General features: G+C 34.8%; 4 protein-coding genes across 4 annotated transcripts; all 4 read right to left on the minus strand.

Moving 5' to 3' along the window:
• Window positions 1-303: 303 nt before the first annotated feature.
• Window positions 304-5,733, minus strand: LOC120348624 (uncharacterized). Its single transcript, XM_039418794.2, has 6 exons — window positions 5,249-5,733; window positions 4,634-4,755; window positions 3,404-3,518; window positions 2,346-2,580; window positions 1,339-1,501; window positions 304-1,118 (listed from the first exon to the last, which is right to left on the minus strand). The coding sequence occupies exons 1-6, from the start codon at window positions 5,712-5,714 to the stop codon at window positions 846-848; spliced, it is 1,374 nt and encodes a 457-aa protein (XP_039274728.2). The 5' UTR covers window positions 5,715-5,733; the 3' UTR covers window positions 304-845.
• An 85-nt stretch (window positions 5,734-5,818) lies between these two features.
• On the minus strand, window positions 5,819-14,446 carry LOC120348622 (smad nuclear interacting protein 1-like). The gene is made up of 8 exons (XM_078117552.1): window positions 14,066-14,446; window positions 10,917-11,012; window positions 10,103-10,225; window positions 9,825-9,997; window positions 9,173-9,285; window positions 8,621-8,737; window positions 7,996-8,086; window positions 5,819-7,614 (listed from the first exon to the last, which is right to left on the minus strand). The coding sequence occupies exons 1-8, from the start codon at window positions 14,394-14,396 to the stop codon at window positions 7,576-7,578; spliced, it is 1,083 nt and encodes a 360-aa protein (XP_077973678.1). The 5' UTR covers window positions 14,397-14,446; the 3' UTR covers window positions 5,819-7,575.
• A 1,233-nt stretch (window positions 14,447-15,679) lies between these two features.
• On the minus strand, window positions 15,680-17,371 carry LOC144425640 (kelch-like protein 24). Its single transcript, XM_078115026.1, has one exon. It carries the CDS (start codon window positions 17,369-17,371, stop codon window positions 15,680-15,682), a length of 1,692 nt encoding a protein of 563 aa, XP_077971152.1.
• Window positions 17,372-17,491: 120 nt separating this feature from the next.
• LOC120348621 (general transcription factor 3C polypeptide 5-like) lies at window positions 17,492-21,323 on the minus strand. Its single transcript, XM_039418789.2, has 2 exons — window positions 21,305-21,323; window positions 17,492-20,202 (listed from the first exon to the last, which is right to left on the minus strand). Exon 2 carries the CDS (start codon window positions 20,171-20,173, stop codon window positions 18,464-18,466), a length of 1,710 nt encoding a protein of 569 aa, XP_039274723.2. The 5' UTR covers window positions 20,174-20,202; window positions 21,305-21,323; the 3' UTR covers window positions 17,492-18,463.
• Window positions 21,324-22,640: the final 1,317 nt, after the last annotated feature.

Consider the following 22,640-nt stretch of genomic DNA (forward strand, 5'->3'; position numbering starts at 1 on the left):
AACAGGGTCCATGAGTGCGGAAAGCCTTTAGAAGGAGGCCGCGAGCCATAAATGTTTGGAAACCAATGGACCTTGGCACGCGCAAGATTGTAACTTCCGCAATTCGGTCTCACAAAAAGGTAGGTACGGTTCTATGGTAAGCTTAACACAAAACGGCAGTTTGTCTGCAATGTCACAAAATACCAGGTCGAAGAGTGTTTTAAGAAGCCAGACAACTGTTGTAACACGGTCATTTTCAATCCAAACGCCAAGCAATGACATTTTTCTGAAATCTCATTCAAGTTATCATACTAAAATTGGGAATTCAAAATGTATTCAATTTTTATTATCAAAAATTCATTATTATCATATAATTCATAAACAGAGTTCAATGGGATGATCATTTCAAACGTAGTTAGTTGACCAACAATTGAAGGTAAAGAAACCACAATTTTTTGAACTTTTCAATTTTGTCAACTCCATATACCCGGGGTGTGCAACATGCAGCCCGCAAAAAAAAATTGTGCGGCCCGCGAACAAGTGCCAATTTTGAATGAATAATTCAATTGAATCTGGTACTTGCGAGCGATCTCATTGAGTTACAAAGCCCATACCCAAACCCAATTTAATATCTATGCCTATGACGCTACAATGCTTTTTTGTGCCGGTAATTACTGAAAAGCCTATGTCAAATAAAGGTGCGGCCCGTGGTTTCACCCAGTTATTTGTATCTGGCGCTCCTGTACTATAGGTTGCACACCCCTGGGCATATAACCCTGCATCATGTAAATGAGTTGGTAGAAGAACTTGTTTTCATATTTATTGGAAAGAAAGATAATGGAGGGCACTAAATTGGTAAACTATTTTCAATAAATGCCAAATACTTTCGGTCTAGGCGGTCGCCATTCTCCTTCAAAATCAGGCTTTTCTGCTTTGACTGGCATGGCTTCCACACCAATAGTAAATGTAATGGGTGGTTTGCCTTTTAGTTCCTTTTTTAGATCCTTCGCTCTCTGCTTTCTTTCATGCTTTATTGTTTTCAATTTCACTTTTAAATTTGTTTTCTCTTTAGCATTATTGTTGTATTCTCTGATCATTTGCCTCAAAGTCTGTTTTTTCTTATCAGATTGAATGAATTCCTGTAGAGCAATTGAAAAATTAATTGGAACTCTTCTGATAAGAGCAAATTGAATTTGGAATACATTTTTTAGATCAAGCAAAACAACCCACATTGTGTTTTAAATGTCGATTATCCAAACTTGTGATGAATGATGGGTAACATGATCAAAAGTTAGCAGTTTGAGTTATCACCGGACTGCTTTTTATGAAAAGATTATATTGATATATAGCTGTACTTACTGGAAAATCCAACATTTTCTTGACTCGAGGTTCAACTAACAGCCGTTGCATCCCAAGAGTGATAGTACTTGTCGTCAGTATATACAAGTAGACACCAGAAGACATGTTCCCAAAAAGCAGTGGAAAAGCAACAATAGGTGCATACTGTAATTTCTTCATGACACTAGAAGTACAAATGTAAAGAGAAATGAGAAAAACATCCAAGGTATAAGAATCTACATACCTATACTGTATTCAAAATTTTTAGAATCATTCAAGTAATAAAACGATTACAAATAATGTAGCCGACCATCCTAAACTAGTAACTTGACAAGAGGCAATGAACATGCATATACCAATGTTTTTCTTGTCAATGTTTAGTCTACACAAAGTTTAGAGCTAATTCGAAATTTTGTCAGAGCCGGAGTTGTTAGGTGTCAAGTTCTCAGACTCCACTTCTCAGGAAAATATCCTGTACCAATCCCATCTTATTATCTGTTTTACAATAAAAATTTCATGGCGGAAAAATATCATACTGTTAAATCCAACAAATATTTTTAATGTGCACCTTGATACCACTAATCAAGAGACAAAAATCTCAAACTAATCTGTTTTAAATACAGTTCATTTTCAATTTAGTTCTTACCAAAGTGAAATTACTTTACAATTTTCGACCAACATTCTATATCAGTGTTGTCATCATGACCCACTTGGCACTCAATTTTTTCGAACTTTAATGAAACCGATGTGCTTGGATATTCTCGCTCAAAAGATCAAATCTTTGCTCTATTTCGGTGATGATGGGTCTCCGCACTGGTTCCAAATTTAATCACTATTTTATTTTAACTAAAATTAACGTGAAAAAGATTTTTCACGCAGATAAGTAGAGGCAAAAGGAAGAAAAAGTGTGACTAGTTCTGACATTAATGGGTACCACAACCCCACTGATTTGTTTCGTGATCCACGAGGAGTGAGGAATCCCTGTTCCATACGGTATAAATGCAAATAGAATAAAAAAACCTTGTTACCCTGCAACTGCACTTGCACGCTGCATTGTTCCTGCCTTCAATGCAACATTCAAAGTGAGACCGACCACTGCACCAGTGAGAATAGGAAGAGCATAATATGGGTCACCAGATGTTAGATCCGTAAACCACAAAGCCCCACCCTCTGTCATTGACGGGACAGGAGTGGCACACATTTGACGAAGAGCAGTGATGCATGTGATGAAAAGAACCGACATAGATGAATTGACGAAAAAACCTAGGCAATATGAGTTTGCTAATTAATACAAGAGATATTTTTCAAAGACAAAGTCATATTGTTGAAAGAGCATTTAATATATATTAAAGTGACGTCACTCCCGTAGTGTGTGTACCAGGTTTGAGTTAGGCCATAATTTTATTCCGATTATCCTTATTTTAGTTATATTGCGAGTTCGGGGACTGTCTGTGTTAGCCAGGTGAATATACTACCCTACCCTGCCCATAGATTTCAATCCCTTTACACAACTTGATGTAATTTAGGCGAACAAGATTAGTTACCTCCATATTGGTACACATACTTCTGGAAGGCTAAAGTGGCAACTAGTGTATTTTGATATGACCAAATAACAATTGACAACATAGTAAAATTTGGTTCATGGAGTGTTAGACACATGCTTGTCCTTGCACCTCTAATTAACCTTCTAAGGTTCGCAGTTACAAATCTTGTGGGTTATAATTATGTGCGAGAGGATTGCAGGTCTCCTCTCTGTCGTAGGGTGGTCCACAAAACCACTGGTTGAGTATACCTTCCTCCAACATCATGTTCATACCTATCAAACAAATGAGTAATCGATTAACTATTTCCATAATCGACATGGACTATTGCCCAGGAAGCATTGGTTGACATACGGTAAATTGGTTTTACTATATATGAAAAAGACATTAATAAAACTGTTGGGACAGTTCTTGTGTATTCAACAACCATTCATATTTGGAACAGACTGGTGGTAGCATGGAGTCACAAAATTTCGCGACTACTCACAAGTTAAATAACTAACTTTTTGACTATTACTAATTGCGAACATTGTCGTGTAACAAACCTCTAATAGGTCCAGTTCCGGTTGTTTTATAATAGTCTTTCAATTTTTGTCTGGCTACCATTTGTTGCATCATACCCCCTTCCAATTGTGCTGCTGACGCCTTTTCTGTTAATTCCTGTGTATTGAAATATTTAGGAAATATTGAATATCAATTTATCACTAAAATATGTGGTTCCATACCAGATCATAATGGAACATATTCTGGGAAAAACATAACTTCTGGGCAAGCATCCATGATGACTGATAATTTTGGGTAAAATGATACAAAAGCAGAAATTCAAAGTGTTCAATTATGTTTTTTCTTCATTTTTGAAAAAGTAAAGAATCCTTTTTCCATTTGCAAAGTGATTATGACGGATTAGGCCAAATTAACAATCAAGGAAAAGGGAAAAAAGTGCAATTCTTAGGTAATCAGTTTGGCGTAAAACAATGCTAAAGCATAATCCCAGTAATAACGAATATTTACAACATTCAGGGTTGCTTGGTTGTTGGAAGTTGGAACCCATAGAAATATTGAACTATCCAGATAAGAAGCTATTATACCTATGTACTTTGTTTTTCAACATTGAAATTTATCTTTTATTAATCTTATTGATGAAAATAAGACAAAAAAAAGGATATAGCTTAAAACTAAAGAAAATCTTCAAAATGATGAGTATTTTGGATTAACCCCAGCAGCATAGTCAATTAACTTGGTAATATCTGTATGAAAACATAAAAATGAAAGCCTAGACAACCTGGCAGCGTGATGGTCTATCTCTGGGTTGTGCAAGGATTTTGGACCAGGGGCCAAAAATATTGCCCAACCAGACTGGCGAGCCATGCAAGTGTAACTTACAAAGTTACATTTTATGAACAATATTTACAGTGTTGCAAAAGTAGAAAACAATGCGCCTCGTGCCAAAACTTTAACAAATTCCTTGAGCTATTATTAGCTGAAATGTCAAACTTTGGTTTTAGTTTGGTTGTGGCAACATCAGACGGGCTAGATTGAATCAACAAACGGGCCAGATTCATGACTCTATAGTGACACCGCATGTCCCATAACTAATTAATTAATAACTCGCTAATTAGACGACATAATTCATCCAAAATCAATAGGCTTCTGGTCCGAGATATGATGAATGCACATGGATGCACAATTTGGAGCAGATTCAACCACGCCTTCTAAAGATCGATAAGTTAGAAGCTATTTCATGACTTTTATTTAGTTGTAACACAGAAACATACTCCCAATTCCTCCCTGTGATTGTTGTATCTGACAGAATATTTTCTTGTATAAATATATAGAGGCATGCTGACAATTCGGATAATACATGTTCCAATGATAATAGTACTCCACCATTGTAAATCTGAATATATGATATAGAGAACGATAAAATCATATAAATTTTAGCTTCTCAATACCTATATTCAAAATTTATTAGTGAAATATAGATCACTGTGAATTGCACACCTGCCGAAGGATATCCAAATTGATTCCAAACTAATCATATTCAATTCGGGGAAAAGTTTCGTTAAATAAAATTGTCATATGGAGCCATTGAAGTCATTGTCTAAGTGTAACTTAGCTTTCGTCCATTTTCAGATGAGGAAACTTTGAAAATGCACGTAGTGTTTCCTGAACATGCCCCAATGCTATTAGATATTCAGAAAAATAGTTTTAGGATGTATTTGACATAGTGGGTTACTATTCGGTTTCAGAGATCTCTGAGTCACTAACCCTGTTTAAAAATTAGAAGACAACTTGGGGCGCAATCATGTTTACTTCCCCATAAATGATAACTGAAACAGTTAAATAATATTATCAGAGAAGGCATAAATATTTCAAATGGAACATCGTACCTGTGGAGGTATGAACAAATTCCAAAAGTTGATGAACCAGATGATTTGGAAACCAACTGGATGCGAGGCCTAATTCAATAAACGGAGGATCAATAATAGCACCGGTAATCACTTCTGTAACGCCAGGATCTGCAGTAACAGTACTTGTAACAGAGTCTGACACAGAAGCGACACTTGCGACTGAATCAGCATTAGGTAATGTTGACGACACTACTTCATTTTCAGTGAATCCTGGTGGGAGTGCTGGAACAGGAGGGTCCTTGAAAGGCCATATATTTGGAGTCCATATATTCCTTGAAGTTGTAACAGAAAATTGTCTATTGTATTGATTGAGTAATGTGACAGAAGAATTCCCATTTCTTTTATTGGTGTTCCTTGTCGTACAGCAGCAAATATGAAAATTTTTCACGCTTTGCCTCAAAAATGAGGTTTTATTCAGAAATAATAAGGCTTTATCGAAACGCATGTTTTTGATCAAGATTTGTCCACTGCAACATTGGATTCCATCAAAAAACTCGGTGATTTGTCAATCTACCTAATGTACTCAGTCATATTAAATAATCATAGTACCTTAAAAACAAAATTTAAACATATAATTAGATGAGGAAATATAAAAAGCACATAGAAATAATCATTCCTAGAAATGAAATTTTTTTGGCAGAAAGAGCTCGACTACTGTGCGATTTAAAAGGTTTTTCACATGAAACAAACATGATATTCCATTTTATATTCCAATACACGATTCTCCCAAAATTAGACCATTACCAAACAAAATAGCAGTGGCCGGCTATAATCATTCCGCATTGTAGCTCGCTACTAGCTTGAAACGTAGAAAAGTCTTACTGATGAAAGCAAATTTTAATTGGCCCATTGGTTGAAGCATTGAACTCAGCTGTTCGAATTGTAGACTACAACCTTGGGTTAAAATCCCATGCCATCACATCAACAAGGGCGCAATGAATTGGATAAACAATACTGAACTGGACAGATTACGATTGTCAAAAAATATAGATCTTACTATTGGTGGCTACTTGTACAGAGTCTTGTTCAGAGTAAAAGCGTTGTCAAAGACAAAATTTACAAATATAATGGCAATGAAATTTCAAATTATATCTAACATATATATAGTAGTACCTAACCTGAATTTAGTCACACTCTGAAAGAAATAGTAAAATAGTCTTGGATTATAGAATTCCACCTTGTATTTCTAATATTGTCAAACAATCTAATTTGCCACCATGAAATGCAAGGCCAAGTTCACATACTAAAAAGAAAGCTGCAAAAAAACCTGTTATGAATAATTCAATGACATCTGTCCTTGTAATATGGATTGATACTCGAATAAGTAAAATAATACATCCATCTGAATATTACTTTCAGCAAATGAGAAGTAGCAAGGAATCGATTCAAAATTAAATTATATCCCACATGTCGAAGTCTTGATTTTATGAAAAATTTAAAATAGTTTTAATGGAAACATTAAGGCTGATTCTAACCACATTCTAACCATAAATGAGTGATGACTGATAATATTTGTTTATTCCAATGGGCCGTCAATCAAATAGGCAAGGGCTATATTTAAACTGGGAGCCCGACTCCCCCGTGGGTTCGCGACAAAGCTCAATGATGATCGCTGTAAAATCCTTTTCAACACCAACTTATGTTAAAACAAAATATTGATAAAATTTACAAGAATTGTAACCCACCATCGCCCAAATAGAGCCGAGATTCGATCATTTGTGCCAGAATATGCAAACATATCGGTATCATTAAAAGGTATTGTCAATTTTTTATTATTTTTCTAATATTCTCAATAGTATTAAATTTTACTTAAATGTCATTGACTTTCAATCTTATCTATCCTATCAAATGGGGATAATTTTATTTGTATGTGGGTTGCCACGTTTTGCCATTGATTATGGATTTGTAACCAGTAATATTTTTAATGTCCCTCTTACTAGGCAATACAAATAGGGGATTATTTCAAATATATAACTTAATCTAACATTTACGCAGCTAATTTGAATTGTATGATGAGATTGTGCATTGGCATCAGCGCCAAAATTTCATTCCAAATTCCTTTTTATTGTTTTCCTTATAAATTCCATTTCTTCGTGAACAACATCTCTAGAAACATTTATAAGTTAAGACCATTCCTATAATCTCTTCAACGAAGTGGACTAGTATTCCTTCTCTGACTGGAAGGGAAAACATAACTTGAGCACTGTCTTCTGCATTCCTACATTTGCATCCACTGAACCTACAATCTGAATCTGCTTTTATCAGACGCCAGTATCCTATTTCCCAGTAATGGAAATTGATTTTTATCAGTCTTCTTCTTCTTCTTCACTAGATGATCCGTTGACCTAAAATTATTTTCATATGATAAAAGATAAGGAAAAAATATACTCCATATTCTGAATCATTTTCAAACGACTCTGAATCTAGCAAATATTTTGACTTTGATACAAGGTTGAAGAAAATGTCGACTCCGAATTCAAATCGAAGAAAATTTTGATCCGACTCAAGGTTGAATAAAATGTTGACTAAAACCCCAGCACCCAACTCAATGAAAATCAAATTTTGACCACATGCTAGCCTTCCCTTTTTGATAAGGGTTGTTGCGATAAAAATTACCTTTCTATGCAACCAATCAATTTAAAATCTTCAGTGCTTGAAAATGGAGGAAGTCTTGTGTTATTAATTTATCACATGAACATGCTTGAATCAATCCTGATAATGCTTACCTCTGTCGTATCAGATTTGTCATGGATTAAAACGTATTCTCTTGAACTATATGCAAACTTTACAACATCTTTTTCTTTCAATTCCACATATCTGTACGAAAGAACAGGAATGAAAATTATTAAGGCTATTCCGACTGCAAAAGTAGCCCCTAATTTGTAAGAAATTACTTTATTTTTGAAGGACCAGAATTATCCCAGTTTAGCATTATTTACCCGATTCATTACATCCTGGGTAGCGCTGACCAAACAAACCGAATATTCGAAATCGAACCAAAAATTATTCGAATCGTTTTGCAGGTAATTTGCGAATCTGTGAAATAAGGTACAGAAGACTGAAAAAATCTTTAGACCACAAATGTGCGGCGTTTTTCACTGGATTTATCTATAATAACCGTTTTTTATCTAAAAAAAATGGAATTGGAAGTAAATTAGGTATGTGGGTCTGTGCAATTCTCAACTATCAGTTGAGAAAGTTTAATTTGATCAAAAAAATATCCGATCCTGGACAGCCCTAACCCTGGATGAGATGGTGGGATTTGAACCTGAGATTTCGACCTGCCATGCCATCATAGTTAAGTCGAATGGTTGGACTGAACCATTAGTCCAGCACCAACCTACTACATACCTTCGAGGTTGAATCTTTTGATTATTTACAAAAGTTCCGTTTGAGGAATCAAGATCGATAATATAAGGTTTTATGGTTCTTCCAGTTGTACCATCATCTTTCACTCTTTCAACCATTCTGGAAAAATCAAAACAGACTAAAAACAGAGATGATATCTTACTGAAACATTAACATTGATCAACAAAAAGAATAAAATTTCAAAGTTTTCAAATCAGTTCTCAGTATATTTTAACCCGGTTTTGTTTTATTTTAATCAGTGTTTATTCAAGTTTTTTTTACTTCATATAATATGCCTTTATACGCCTATCATAAGGTGTCACAAAGCATCAAAGTTCTTTGGCCTAAATTAAAACAGGACTTTTTGAACAGCCTGTATTTGAAAATTTACATTGAAAACATCCCTTATATGAAGAGAATTATTAACAATTGGGAGCAGTTTGAATTGAGAAGCTTTCACCATAAAGTCAACATGATAAGGCTTTTTGTTTCTAAATAGAAATATCATTGCAAATAATCGGCAACAACATAAGTTTATTCTAAAACTTCTGCTACCTGAATTGAAACACTGCATGCTGTTTCGAACATGATGGATGATCTATCGGAATATCAACAATTCGACGCATTTTCCCAAGGAGATAAGCACTTTGTCTATGCAAATGAAGAACCTGGATAAAAATATTATTGAAAAAGCTTGAATAAAAATATTATTGCATATAAATAAAGCAAGAAAATTGCACTAGAGCTTGGTGGTACGCCCAAACCTCGTTTTATACTAAATGCGAGTTTTGAGCAGCTTTCGCTATGGCCTAGCAGTGTTAGACTCAACTGTGTTAATATTGCAGGTTACACACTTCTGGTTCTTCTAAAATTAGTCAGCTGGCGGTATTGCACATCGTGCTAAGCACAAGGAATACGCTTGCCACCATGCTTCTGATCACCCTGCGTGGGTTCGCATGGTTCTGTTGATAAATATTTTTTAAATGACGTTTTAACGCCTTCTCGTTGAGCAAGGCTCTGGACAATATACTGATATACATGAAGCTACCACAATCCCTGGAATCTTTCACATTTGTAATTGACTACCCAATTCCGTGTGACATGGGGTGAGCGTGGCCATTTTACGTTATAACATCCACCATATATATAAATCAATGTCAGTCTCATCATATTCTAATGCTATTTTATATAAAACTTAATTGTCCACCTTCAAAGCTTCATCTCCTTTAAAAGGATATAATCGCCATTTTTTCTTTGGGACTCTAGCTTCTGGAGGTTCATTATATTTAATAACAACTCCTCGAAATGTGTTGGTATCTTCCGTCAGCGCACCAGATAGTCCTAGATTTGGTTTTTCTTTTTCTTTTGGTTCATCTTCGCCTAAAATAGTAAAAAAAAGTTGACTAATATTTCAAAGTTAATAATAGTGTTGTCTCTTCAAATGCACTATAGTTTGTATAGAAAATTTGGGCAGTGATAGAATACCTTCAGCAACTAGAGCTTCCGCATTCTGACCTCCCTGACTTTCTCTCTTTTGCCAGGCTTCTGCTCTTCTGGCATCATTTTGTCTTCTTTCTTGTTCAATATCACCTCTTTGCCTTCGTTCATCTGTTGAAATAAAATTGTAATGATCACGACCAGTAAGATATCATTGCGAGACAAATGATAAGATGACACTTTAAAATATAATTTGATTGGTCTATTGTGAATAGCTCTAGTTATAAATGAGAAAAAAAATTCATAGCTATCTCGGAGGCGAGGAAAAGGGATAAGACAATATAATCATATGGCAAAACCCCACCTCTCGTCTGGTTACCAGTCCACGTTGGGTATGGAAATAGTTGACGTGTTAATCATGTGAGAAGCATGGACTTGACGGGTCTAACGTAGTACGCACCGCAAGTGCTTAAATAACGCCAAACCGAAGTGTGATGTAAAATACATCTCAAATTTTTATTTTTTTAAAATAAAAATCTGTCTTGCACGAAACGACATACATCAGTTAAACCACTGCAGACAAGGGATGACAGCTTGAACTAGTAGTTAAACTGAAGTTCGAAGGTTATAAACAAAGACACGTTATTTTATTGCCTGTTTAAGTCACATTTTGGACAGTTTATAGTGAGTAAATTGCATTCCTAATTAGGAATCTACCTTCCCACTTCTGTGTGAGATATTTTCCCACTTAAAAAATTTCCATCTTTAATTCAATTTGAAATACTACAATACGTAGATACCCCAGCTAAAGATAATCTTAATCTTAATCATAATCATAATCTTAAAACAAAAATAGTCTTACTTCGTTGTCGGTGCCTATTATCTTCCTCAGCTGGTTCTCTCTTTATTTGTATTTCTTTATCATGATGAGGACGGCGTTCCTCTCTCGTTGCATTTTCTGAAAAAAAATAAAATAACATAAGGAATAAAGTACAACTGACATTACTCAATAACAAAATTTCATGCGAAGATCATGGCTTATATTTTTTTATCATAATTCAGGTCAGCTATTTAAAGATGTGGATGTTATAACCTATTTTCATTGATAAACCAGTGCATCAACATATATAATAGCTTAAAAGAGTAATGTCTAACAATGTTTTAATTGCACACACAAGAAATCGCGAGTTCTAACAGTTTATATTCAGATCTAGGATCACAACTGGGTCCTATAAGTGTGCTAATTTTGGAAAGGTATAAAAGCTACTTAAACTATTCTTTTAATTCATGCCCTGTGATACTGTGATATATAAGCTAACCAATGGCCAATCAATCTTTCATTGTACCAAAATAAATTGTAATCTTTGGGATTTCATCGCATTTATTTGGAATTTTCCAGCAGCAAAAACAAATTTGAAAGATTGAAAAAATGAGAAACCACACATTTTTATGTCCGCAGATTAACAAGATATTTTAAGGTAGCAATGAGTTTATTTTGTCACACAATTTACGTTGAACTTGGCTTAAATCTAAAAATACATTAAATGCTTGGAGGTTGAAAATGAATTCTTCTCAAAATCATGAGAAGTCCATGAACATTAATTGAGTTAATATTAATTATAGGAAGATTTCCTGTTTCAGGAAATAAAAAGACGGTAAAAAAAGGAATAAACACGGTGCATTTCTCCCATAATTTGCATTATTTGTATAATGAATGTATTGGTAACTGTTTTATTTTGAGTTTCAATGATGTGTACGAAGAATATAACTCACAGGCTTTTAGGCGACAATGATTTCAGTGAATTATCTAACATAATAGTGAAAGACTATTTTACTAACGAACCAACGTTGATGATGTCAAACTCAAGTAAAAAAAGCAGAAAAACTAGCTGAAACTATTGTAAATCCAGTTTTGTTACTTAACCTTTCATATGGTGCTTTTGATACTGAGATTCAGTATCGTGGACATTGAAAAATAAAAGAAATCAGAAATTTCATTTTCTGTAGAACAATATATAAAAATTGAAGAAGAGCTTCTAGGAGAAAGTTTGGAAGATTATTTTGTGCACAAAACATGAATATACCAAACAAGAAATTGGGTCTGAACTGTTGAGGAGAATGGATGAAATTGCAAAGAATGAAAAATGTGGAATATTTGTGTGATGACATCAAGTTGTTGCACTGAAAAATTTGTACAAAAGCGATACGACCCAAAGATAAAGCTGGATTATATTGAGCCATTAACTGGTAACAAAATACACGCTAACATACCAAGTCCTCACAAAAACATAACAGTGTGGATAAAAGACATTTTGAGGGTAGATTAGCGGTATGAAACAAAATGAAAGATATGCGGAAACCTCATATCATCTCATTCATAAATTCCTGTATTGAATTAGGTTAAACACAATTAGATGTGTTTCAAGCAACTAATGTTGGGCATAAAATGGTAAAGTAATAAAATGAAATAAACACTGATTAAAATAAAACAAACCTATTTAGAATACATAAAAAACTGTAGACAGACTCATAACAAAATTTGAAGATTGCAACAGGACTTCATGAACACCCTGTATATTTTGTTTTCGGTCATGTTAATCTCTGCTTGATTACCTTTATTATATTTCATTCGCAAAAAAGAAAAGATATGTATCACTGGATGATTATTATGATATCTCGTTATGCAGTTTCAATATAGCCTTCCATATCGATAAGTACATTCTGATTATTTCTATTTTTTTCGCATCTTATATCTTACAGACTAAAAATTTAGACAGCCTACAAGCAAAAACACACGAGAACAATATCAATCAATTAATATCTAAAATACATCTATTCTTATACACCATTACCGAAACATGTGTTTAATAAATGAAAACAGCAGACAAAATGAAATAACCTCCCTATCCAATATGAAAAAAGTCAAATGATTGATTGTGGCTTTTGCTCAGGAAAAGAAGATCAAGAATACAAAATCAAATGCAGGAACAAGCAAGATGTCATCAGGGCGATGAACTAAACTTTTAATTACACCCTGATGGGTGACAATTGTTTGTTGTCAGCGAAATCATCTATTCAAGTCAAACTAGATACCAATAAATTCTCCATCAACATTTATCAGTATGTGGTAACTTGACGATAGAGCAGAAAATGCAGAAACGTGCTAGTCTTTATCGTTTTCAATTTGGCAGATACCGGTATGTACCATGCTCAGTCCTCTCGCTCCTAATCTAAATTCAATTATTTGTCCACTGTAATTACCACCTAGTACAGGGGTTCCCAAACCAGGGGCCGCGAGGTCTGTGTGGTCGCTGAGTTATTGTAGAGGATAGATGTACAAAACATCTAAGATTTGACAAACCATGTTAAATTTAGCAGTTTGTACCATGGCTTAGTGTAAAACAGGCCCATAGGCATCGCTCTATGCTTATGCTATAGAAAATGTAGGTGATTATTGTAACATCACTGTTTGGTTTTAGCTTATTTTACTTAATACCATCACATGATCAATCTCAAAAGTCCAGTGAAAGAAGCTCTAAAGTTCCATGAAAAATATATATATTGACCTGGGGTCGCACTGGACACTTGAAAGTTGTCTTTGGGGTCGTCCTGAAAAAAGCTTGGGAACCCCTGACCTAGTATGATGTCAATCACATTTTTTTTATATTATTATTGCAAATTATTGTCTGTTTTATGAGCAAATGAAGACAATTACAGTAAATGAGGGGAAAGTTGAAGCGCATGCCATGAAAGAAAACCCTGGTCTCTAAACGATAAATAATTACATGAGAAAATCATAGCACAGAGCCGAAGAGGTACAACCAAATTTTTCATCTGATGCTTTCAAATTCAAAGATCTGAGAACTCGCCCATCCCTAGCTATGGATTGAATGACATCATCAAATATCAATAGTCAAGAAATTGAGCACTGATAATTATAAACATATTGGGAATACGGATCAGTCTATCTATGCTAGTCATGGCTTATTCTGAAGAAAAATAAGTGAATACCTCTTCGTCGCTTTCTTCTTAGTTCTTCCTGTCTTTTATCAAAATCTTCTTCTTTCTTGATTCTAACTGGTGATGAGGAACGTTCTCTACTTCTTCTTCTATCTCTTTCATCCCTTTTTCTTGCATGAGAATTTTTACGCGTTGGTGACTCATCACTTATATTTCCATCTTTTTGTCTCGATCTTTTATGCTTTTTCGAGTAGTCATCACGATGTTGGGAATGTTCTTTCCTGTGTGTTTCTTTATGTTTTTTGTGATGTTTCCGAGGACTTTCATCTGAAAATTCTGGAGAGGATTCCTTATGAGAACGCTTCTTGTGTTTTACTTTCATTTTAAATATGATTTCATTTAGTAATATAAAACTGTAAAATTAACTTTGATTTAATTGTAATTTGATTAAAACGGAAATTAGTGGATTCTAATTTGATAAGTTCTTTCAGTTAATGTAGGTTTATTTTTGCATATATAGGGTGACGAAGAAAGAAATTGTAAGAAATTCAAAGTAACAATATAAAAGAACAAATAGATAAGGGAAATAAGTAAAATTATGAGAAGATGAATAAAGTGATAATTACAAAAATAAATTGCATATAGATTAAAACATCTTTATAGAGTTAAAAAATTTGGAAAAACAAATTAAATAATTAAAAAATAAAATAAGCAATGCAAATCAGAAGCTATGATTAAAGCTAATTACCAAACCAAAAAAACAATGAATAGTAGTAATCTGCATAAATTTCCACAAAATAATTCAACACATTATTAAATGAAATCCAAACATACAGTTGATTCAAAAAAACAGAACCCATGCCAATTGAAACATATTCTATACTATATAGATAATATTACTCTTGTGCAAAGCATCCTATATTACTGAAACTTTTGGGTGCAATCATACGATTTTTATTTTTTATTAAATAATCGTATTTGCTACGCCGATTTTATGCATTTGTACCCCCACAACTAATCGATCAACTAACGAAAAACTAATAATCCTCTGCTGCCCACTGATGGCTCGTTGGAAAGCTTATTTGAAGAGCTTGCGATTGGCGATTAAAAAAAAAAGTTTTTTTAAAAGTGGTGGTCTGAGTCACAAACCGGATAGAAAAAAGGCATTTTTTTTTCTTGGGAGTCGAAACTTCAAACCAGGATAAAAAATAGAAATATTCGCTAAATCCTTTACTGTTACCGCTTCGTGGTTGGCAAACAATAGCTTAATATTGCTGTAGCAATTTCGTGATATAACTCAAAATACTTTGGTAGATGGAAGGGATAATAATATGTCTTCTATTACCACCCAAAAAACACCGAAATTTGCATAAATTTTAAAAACACTCCCTCGTCTCGCCGCAAACAAAATTCCCGTCGTAAACAAAAGCGAGATTTACCATCGCATATGCTAATCTCGAAGAAAATTTCTTATCAATAAACTAAAACCAGGAAAAACTAGACCAACAGTTTGCGACCGATTGCTAAATAAACAGTGGAGTACATCAACGTACCCGCCGCAATCTAGCGACTTTTGTCGTTGGTACGTATACGTGCCTACCGCACGGAAAGGGTTAAAGCCATTAAAAAAAGGCATGGGTTCAATTTTTTTTTTTTGGGGGGGGATTAATCCTGGATTATGCAATTTTGAACAGTGAAAAGTTCACAAGAGTTTATTCTGATTGACCATATAACTCTCATATTTGTGAAGTAGTAAGGTAGCTGAACACGTTCCCATTGGCCTTCAGTAACATTGAATTTTTCCAGAGTGCTTGGATTCTGTTCACAATCACCAACCGCATAAATGTTTTCATTTATACTAAAAGCATTAAATCTCCAACGTGGATTGAGCATTGAAGTCAGTTCCGTCCAGATATTACTGTCTGGATTGTAATACTCAACATCTACTAATCGCTGTGATCCTTCATTTCCACCCAACACATACAAGTTATTTTGGAAAATCACGACTGCAGGAGAACTTCTAGCTTCTTGCATAGGAGGAATATTAGACCAGGTCATGGAAGAAATATCCAATCTTTCAACATTTTTGAATCTCCATTGGTTATCCATATTTCCACCCACACAATACAAATATCCTTTCGAATAAACAGGGGATGAATTTATACATGGCATCTTCCTGTTGACTGATTTGGTCCAAATATTTTTTAAAGGGTTATATATTTCAACTGATCTTGATCCACGACACGGGTAAGACACTCCAGCTACAAATATATTATTCTTTACAATTACTGCGGGTGGCCAGCAACCATGACTATCGAACATGTCAGGTAACCTTCTCCAAGAGGCCAAAGCATCAATGTATTTAAGACTATAAACGAATTTCTTTTCAGTGAAGACATAAATAACGTCATGCATTGTTACTGCGGTAAATGAATTTGAAACCATATCATTATGAAGTTGATGCATTTGAGTACATTTACCAGTACGAGGATTAAAGATTTGTATATATCTGGAATTGTCATCAAAGAGTGCAATTGAAAAATCTTGATTGTCCTCAAAATCATCGCTTTCATGAGCTATCTCAATATTGCCCAAAAAGGACTCGCAAAGTAACCTGACACAGTCAATAGATGCAGACACTAGATCTATGCTTTTAAGAAGATATTTTCGATAGCTAAGAGGAAGCCGAGATAAGTCGATGCTTTCAAGTATGGAATAAAAATATTTTGATCTTTCTTTCAAATCGAATTGAGTCCAGGATATCAACGCCTTCACCTTTCGCTGAGCTAATGACTTGTTCTCAGCTGAACCAATCAAAAACGCAATATAAGAACTATCAAGATGGTTGAACTCCTCTATTTTGGAGATTGCTGTAAAATTTTCCAAAGCAAATTCATCGCATTTCTCCTCTACAGTTTTACAATTATAGGTTTTAGCCAAATTCTTGATAAAAAAGAAAGTTGACATTTGAAGTTTGTTAAGATATGTATCTGCAATAAGATTACACAGCTTCTGTAGTTGAAGCTGGTGTGCAACATGAATCAAATTTTCGCGATCCTCATTTGAAACAATGATATTTCCTCCGTAAATAAAGTCAATACAATGCTTGATGCTATCAACATCAACTTTATCAACCTTCAATTCAATATATCCAGACTCATTTGCAATCGTATTATCCTTCAACATATCTTTGAAGTAACCCGAACTAGCCGATAAAATGTTGCGATGGACAGAAAATTCTTTACAGCCGACTTTAATAAGCAAGTCACAGTCATGTTGTGTTTTCCTGAATTCATCCAATTCCTTGAAAACATCACTGAAAAGACTTTTATCTTCAAGAATAACATGACTTTCCATATTTTAAACATCCTTTATTAATCTACCAGCTTATATCAACCAAAAAACAAAGCTGTTTGATTATATCGCTAATACATGTTCTGGAATAGGATAACAAAAAATAGGAAAAATATTGATGAAAAAGATGCCCATATTTTTAGGGCTGATGTTGGGTGTAATGTAGACATTGATCAGAAATTCCTCTGTTATTTGTAACAAGTTTGCATCTAAGACTTAAGAAACAAAATTTTAATATTTGAAATTTGATTAGTGTCAGAATCGGAAATTTAATCAAAATACAATAATTTCTTTCCTTAATGAGTATTACATGCTATTTGACATGAGTCACATGACATATATTTAAAATGAAAATCGGAGAAGCAAAGAGAATCTATTGATAAAAAAGGCAAATATTCATTCACATTTTTCATATTAAACAAAATTATCAATTTTTAGGAAATAACAAGCATGCTGGAAAGTTTCAAATTTGATTTGTAAGTTGGTTACATCGATAATAATTTCTGATATAGACTGAACGTTTGACTAAAAAAAAAAAACCCATACATTTCTTAATTACAAAAATTTAAAAAAATATTCAATTTTGTTTGCGCTCGTACGTCTGTTTAAGTATTTTACTTACCGGTACTTAAAGTTTCAGAAATCTTTATACAAAAATTATGTTCCCTCCAGAATATGTTCCATTATTTATCTCCTTGGCATCAGGGACAGACTTGCATTCGTTGCGCAAAATTAAATCTTTCCCTTCATTTTCGTAGAATTAAGAAACTCGTGGGTTACATTTTTTTGGGTCACCTGTATCAGAGTATTTGAAATAAAATTTTCAACAGAAAAAAAAAACAGAGAAAGTTATGAACAGCACTCTAATGAGACAATACAAATGATCTGAAAGTAAACAGGACAAGGCAACTAAGAATAATCAGATTTATAACATGTTATGTAGGCAAAAATAACTATAATTTTGAGTCCATAATACTTCCGAGTACATAACACATGGAACATACTTCAAAACAATTGGATCAAATTTTTGCTCTGTTGCCAACCAATAAAAAAGACAGACAGTGTATCCTATACTATATTCAATTTTGTTCTCCATCAATTGTCTTCAATGTTATCATCAAAATCATCTGGCGAAAAGGCTTCGAAATCGTCTAAGAAATCTGTTAATTCTTCATTGAAATATGGTTGACTGAGATCAACAAAATTATTAGAATCTTTTAACGTGTTATCAACTTCTAAATTTTCATCTTCCTCTTCATTTAGTTCAACATCATCCATAACTTCTGCATCATTGTCAGATAAAATTTCCTCCTGCTCACTACCAGAATCCCCAACTTCTTCATTTAAACTTTGCTTCTCCTCATCACTAGATAAATCTAATAGAAGATCTTGGAAGGAAGGTTCCTCAAAATTTTCAGTGCTTTTAGATACCCGAGACTTATATTTTTTTCTGGTTGCTCTTTCCATGTTTATTATCGGCTGCTCCATTCCTTCTGTATTTGATATAGTATTTTGAATATCTTGTGATAAAATGTCTCTTATTTTTGCAGCCATACCCTTGGGATACCATCCTGATTTCATGTCACATTTGTTAGATAATCCTGTTTGACTTTGCACTATATCTTTTACGGAGGGATGGAGTATATCACATACTTGATAAAAAGTTTGTCGATATGCTGGAAGTACACCAGACTTGAAGATATACATAGCTTCTGTTTGCTCTTTGCTATAAGAGGAGGATGCAGTAGATTTTTCATCTAAATTATTCACTATATTAGATTCGAGTTTAGATCGGGGCATCAGGTTTGGTAGTCTGTAAGAAAGGGTGCTACGTTTTGCTTTGATTGGTATGTGTGGAGTGTTTAAACCCTGTCTAACTCGGAAGTCAAGAAGCTGATATTCGGCAGCTCCTGGGTCCTTTCTAGGATCATATCCAAATTTGACCCATAAAGAACGCCAGGGACCTGTGATAAAATAATAAGCCAATGCAGGCAATAGAAATTTAAGTCGTTCCCCACTACATTGAAGTATACATCTAATTGCATTTTTAGACCATATGGGACGTTTCTCAAAAAGATCTTTAATCCCTTGCACTAGCCCTTCTTCAGTTTTCTTAATTTTTTCCAAAACTTCTTGTGCTGCAGGCAAGGGTTCTTTGGGGGTCCAATTCTCCTCATATTTAAGATATTGAGCAAAGTGAATCCGCCGCGGTCGAGTAATACCAATTTTATTTGGATTTCCATGCGACTGATTATATTTTGGTACACTTCTAAATAACACATCTAGTTGTTGGTCAAAACGACTGAACGTAGCAGGCGGAAGAAAAAGTGGTACCTCATTTGTGTATGCAGCATCATCAAGATTATTAACTTTAAGATGCGGTATCATGTTCACTAGTTTATCATTTTCCACATCATTATGCAAGGGAAGATATTGAAAATCACAAAGAGCATTGAACTTGTAAGCAGTCTCTACAACACCAACAAGTTCAGGACGATAGCGAAACTCATCCGCGCTTGAATTGTTGTTTGGAGACTTTTTCCGTCTATATTTCTTTACATTTAGTAATAACGCATTTACTTCTTTGCGATCGCCACATACAGCATGACAACAAGGATCATCTGGTCGAAATCGTAAATCAATACGTTTGTTTTCTTCTCTATATGTTCCAGAAATGTTTTTCTGTCCTCCGAGTGTTTTTAGCATTTTGTCGGCATCCTTAACGATTCCTGGATATTCAATCCAGACAAGAGGTTTCTCCTGATTAAATTTAGGTATGACATCACAAACAGAATCTTTTTCCATTTGAATTTTTTATGTGAATTACATGAAATCTGTAAAATATAAATGAAAAAAATGAGCCCCACTTCACTATAAAAATGACACTATAAATGATGAGAAAAATAACGGCGAGGAGTCCAGCAATCCTCTTGCACATAATTATTACTACTCCTTTATCTCATATATGCAGTGTGACACATCGTGCTAAGCATTAGGAATACGCATGGCAGCACACCTCCGATTAGCCATTTAGTAGGAATATAGCGGACATCGCTATTGTAGAAGGGACATAGCCATTTTAGTAGTGGCATAGCGGACATAGCCATCATAGTAGGGACATATTGGACATAGCCATTTTAGTAGGGACATAGCCATATTAGTAGGGACATAACGGACATCGCTATTTTAGATGGGACATAGCCATTTTAGTAGGAACATATCGGACATAGCCATTTTGGCAGGGACATAGCTATTTTAGTAGGGACATAGCAGACATAGCCATTTTAGTAGGGACATAGCGGACATCGCCAATTTAGTAGGGACATCGCCATTTTAGTAGGGATACAGCGGACATCACCATTTTAATAGGGATACAGCGGACATCGCCATTTTAGTAGGGACATACTGACATAGCCATTTCAGTAGGGACATAGCAGACATGATCATTTTAGTAGGAACATATCGAGATCGCGATTTTAAAAGGGACATAGCCATGTTAGTAGGTAGGCCTACATATCGGGATCGCGATTTTAGAACATACATAGCCATTTTAGTAGTGACATAGCCATTTTAGTAGGGACATTGCCATATTTGTGGGAACATAGCAGACATAGTCATTTTAGTAGGGACATATCGGGATTGCGACCTTAGAAGGGAAATAGCAATTTTAGTAGGGACATAGCCATTTTATAACTACCCACATGCAGACATGGAATGGTACGGTAACCGGACGAAAGGCCGTGGTTTTCGTCATAGGGTTAAGTGGTCGTATCAGATTTCCTCTCCCCCGGAATAAATATGTAAATCCTATCCTGCCCCTGCATGTAGGCTAGATCGTTGTAATCCAATACCGTAATCACAGGAAAAAAGTAGCGCACGTCTATGCAGCAATATCAGTGACTACATAATAGGCTATGACTTTACACATTAAATTACCATTTGGTTAGGCAATCCAACACCAATCCACTGATGACTGAATCATGCTGAATTCTTCAGACAGCCAGAATTGCGGCATCGTTTAATCAGAGACGACACATAACATAACAACATTGCCGTTATGTAAAATCTTTGTGCTAGATGCACAGGAACCCGGAAAACTGTAAACGGGTGACAACTGAAAAGTTAAAAAAACATGGCCATCCGTGCTCTGACTCTCATTGTTTCAACATGTATATATTATTATATGTTTACTTTTGAAAAGCTATTCTGCGACGTTTGCAGTGAGACACAAACTCGTACGTATTTTCAACAGTACTTTGCCCCGTTCGTGAGAGATTCCTGGCTTCCTACCAATCCTTTCCCCAAGCGTATCAACCGAGATACCGGTAGATGAAATTGCGCGCTTGTCTCATTGAGTTGTTATATACACCTCAATGGCTTGTCTATCCGTGAAGTGCTTCTTCAATATTTCGTTTGATATCGGTTTTTTAGTTAGTGTTTATTTTGATTTTCCGTTACAACAAAACAATACATGGCAAAACAAACAAATATACGGAAAATCAGGAAAGTGGGCAAAATCTAAAAAAGATTTAGGACGTGCTGATGCACGTGCCCTAACAATTGAATTCAACAGTGAATTTAAAAAAAAATACACAAAAGATAATTCGGGCGTAAGTACCTCGGTGCGGTAGTGAGTTTGAACATAGACTGCAGTTTCTACTTTAAATAACGAGAAGTGTAGAATCGGTATCATCAGCTTCGATCAGTTTTCCAAGATAAACAGCTTGTATACAGGGCCGGATTTACCAATAAGCTAGGCGACTGAAGCCTAGGGCCAGTGATTTCCCTACACCCCCCCTATAGGGGGTGAACACCCCCCCTAAAATTTCAAACACCCCCCTAATTTTGAGGTGCGATTCCACACTGAGGGGTTCTAAACCGCAGTCTGTGGGCCAATTACGGCCCGCGTGACGATTTAAAATGGCCCGCCGAACTTGAGTGAAATAGTTTAACCCTTCATGTGGTACCTTTTAAGTTTTAAATACCGTCTATTGTTACATCATTATCACAGTTTAGGCACGTTTATTTCATAACAATTAAATTATTCCGGTATCTTATGTATACGTATGGGTATTAGGATTACATACTGCAGTATTTTAGATATCAGCCGTATATTAAGAAAGCTCAAAGATGTCACAAAACGAAAACTAGGCACTGAAAACAGACTTTTTTTAGATGAATGACAGCGTTGTTTATTTCTTTATTGAAAAGAATCAAACTTCAGCGATTTGTCTTCTTACCAACAAAATATTTCAGTTCTGAAGGAATACAA

This window comes from Styela clava, chromosome 1 (genome assembly GCF_964204865.1).
Source record: "Styela clava chromosome 1, kaStyClav1.hap1.2, whole genome shotgun sequence".
NCBI classification, from domain to species: Eukaryota; Metazoa; Chordata; class Ascidiacea; order Stolidobranchia; family Styelidae; genus Styela; species Styela clava.

Excerpts from the sequence above, each read along its gene's own strand:
- LOC120348624 (XM_039418794.2), bottom strand. The coding sequence starts at position 5,714 with ATGCGTTTCGATAAAGCCTTATTATTTCTGAATAAAACCTCATTTTTG. Across the intron at positions 3,519-4,633 it reads ATCACAGGGAGGAATTGGGA|GAATTAACAGAAAAGGCGTC; the intron begins GTATGTTTCTGT and ends TTCAATACACAG. Across the intron at positions 1,502-2,345 it reads CGTGCAAGTGCAGTTGCAGG|TGTCATGAAGAAATTACAGT; the intron begins GTAACAAGGTTT and ends TTGTACTTCTAG.
- LOC120348622 (XM_078117552.1), bottom strand. The coding sequence starts at position 14,396 with ATGAAAGTAAAACACAAGAAGCGTTCTCATAAGGAATCCTCTCCAGAA. Across the intron at positions 9,998-10,102 it reads GGAAGCTCTAGTTGCTGAAG|GCGAAGATGAACCAAAAGAA; the intron begins GTATTCTATCAC and ends TTACTATTTTAG. Across the intron at positions 7,615-7,995 it reads ACAAATCTGATACGACAGAG|GTCAACGGATCATCTAGTGA; the intron begins GTAAGCATTATC and ends AAATAATTTTAG.
- LOC144425640 (XM_078115026.1), bottom strand. The coding sequence starts at position 17,371 with ATGGAAAGTCATGTTATTCTTGAAGATAAAAGTCTTTTCAGTGATGTT.
- LOC120348621 (XM_039418789.2), bottom strand. The coding sequence starts at position 20,173 with ATGGAAAAAGATTCTGTTTGTGATGTCATACCTAAATTTAATCAGGAG.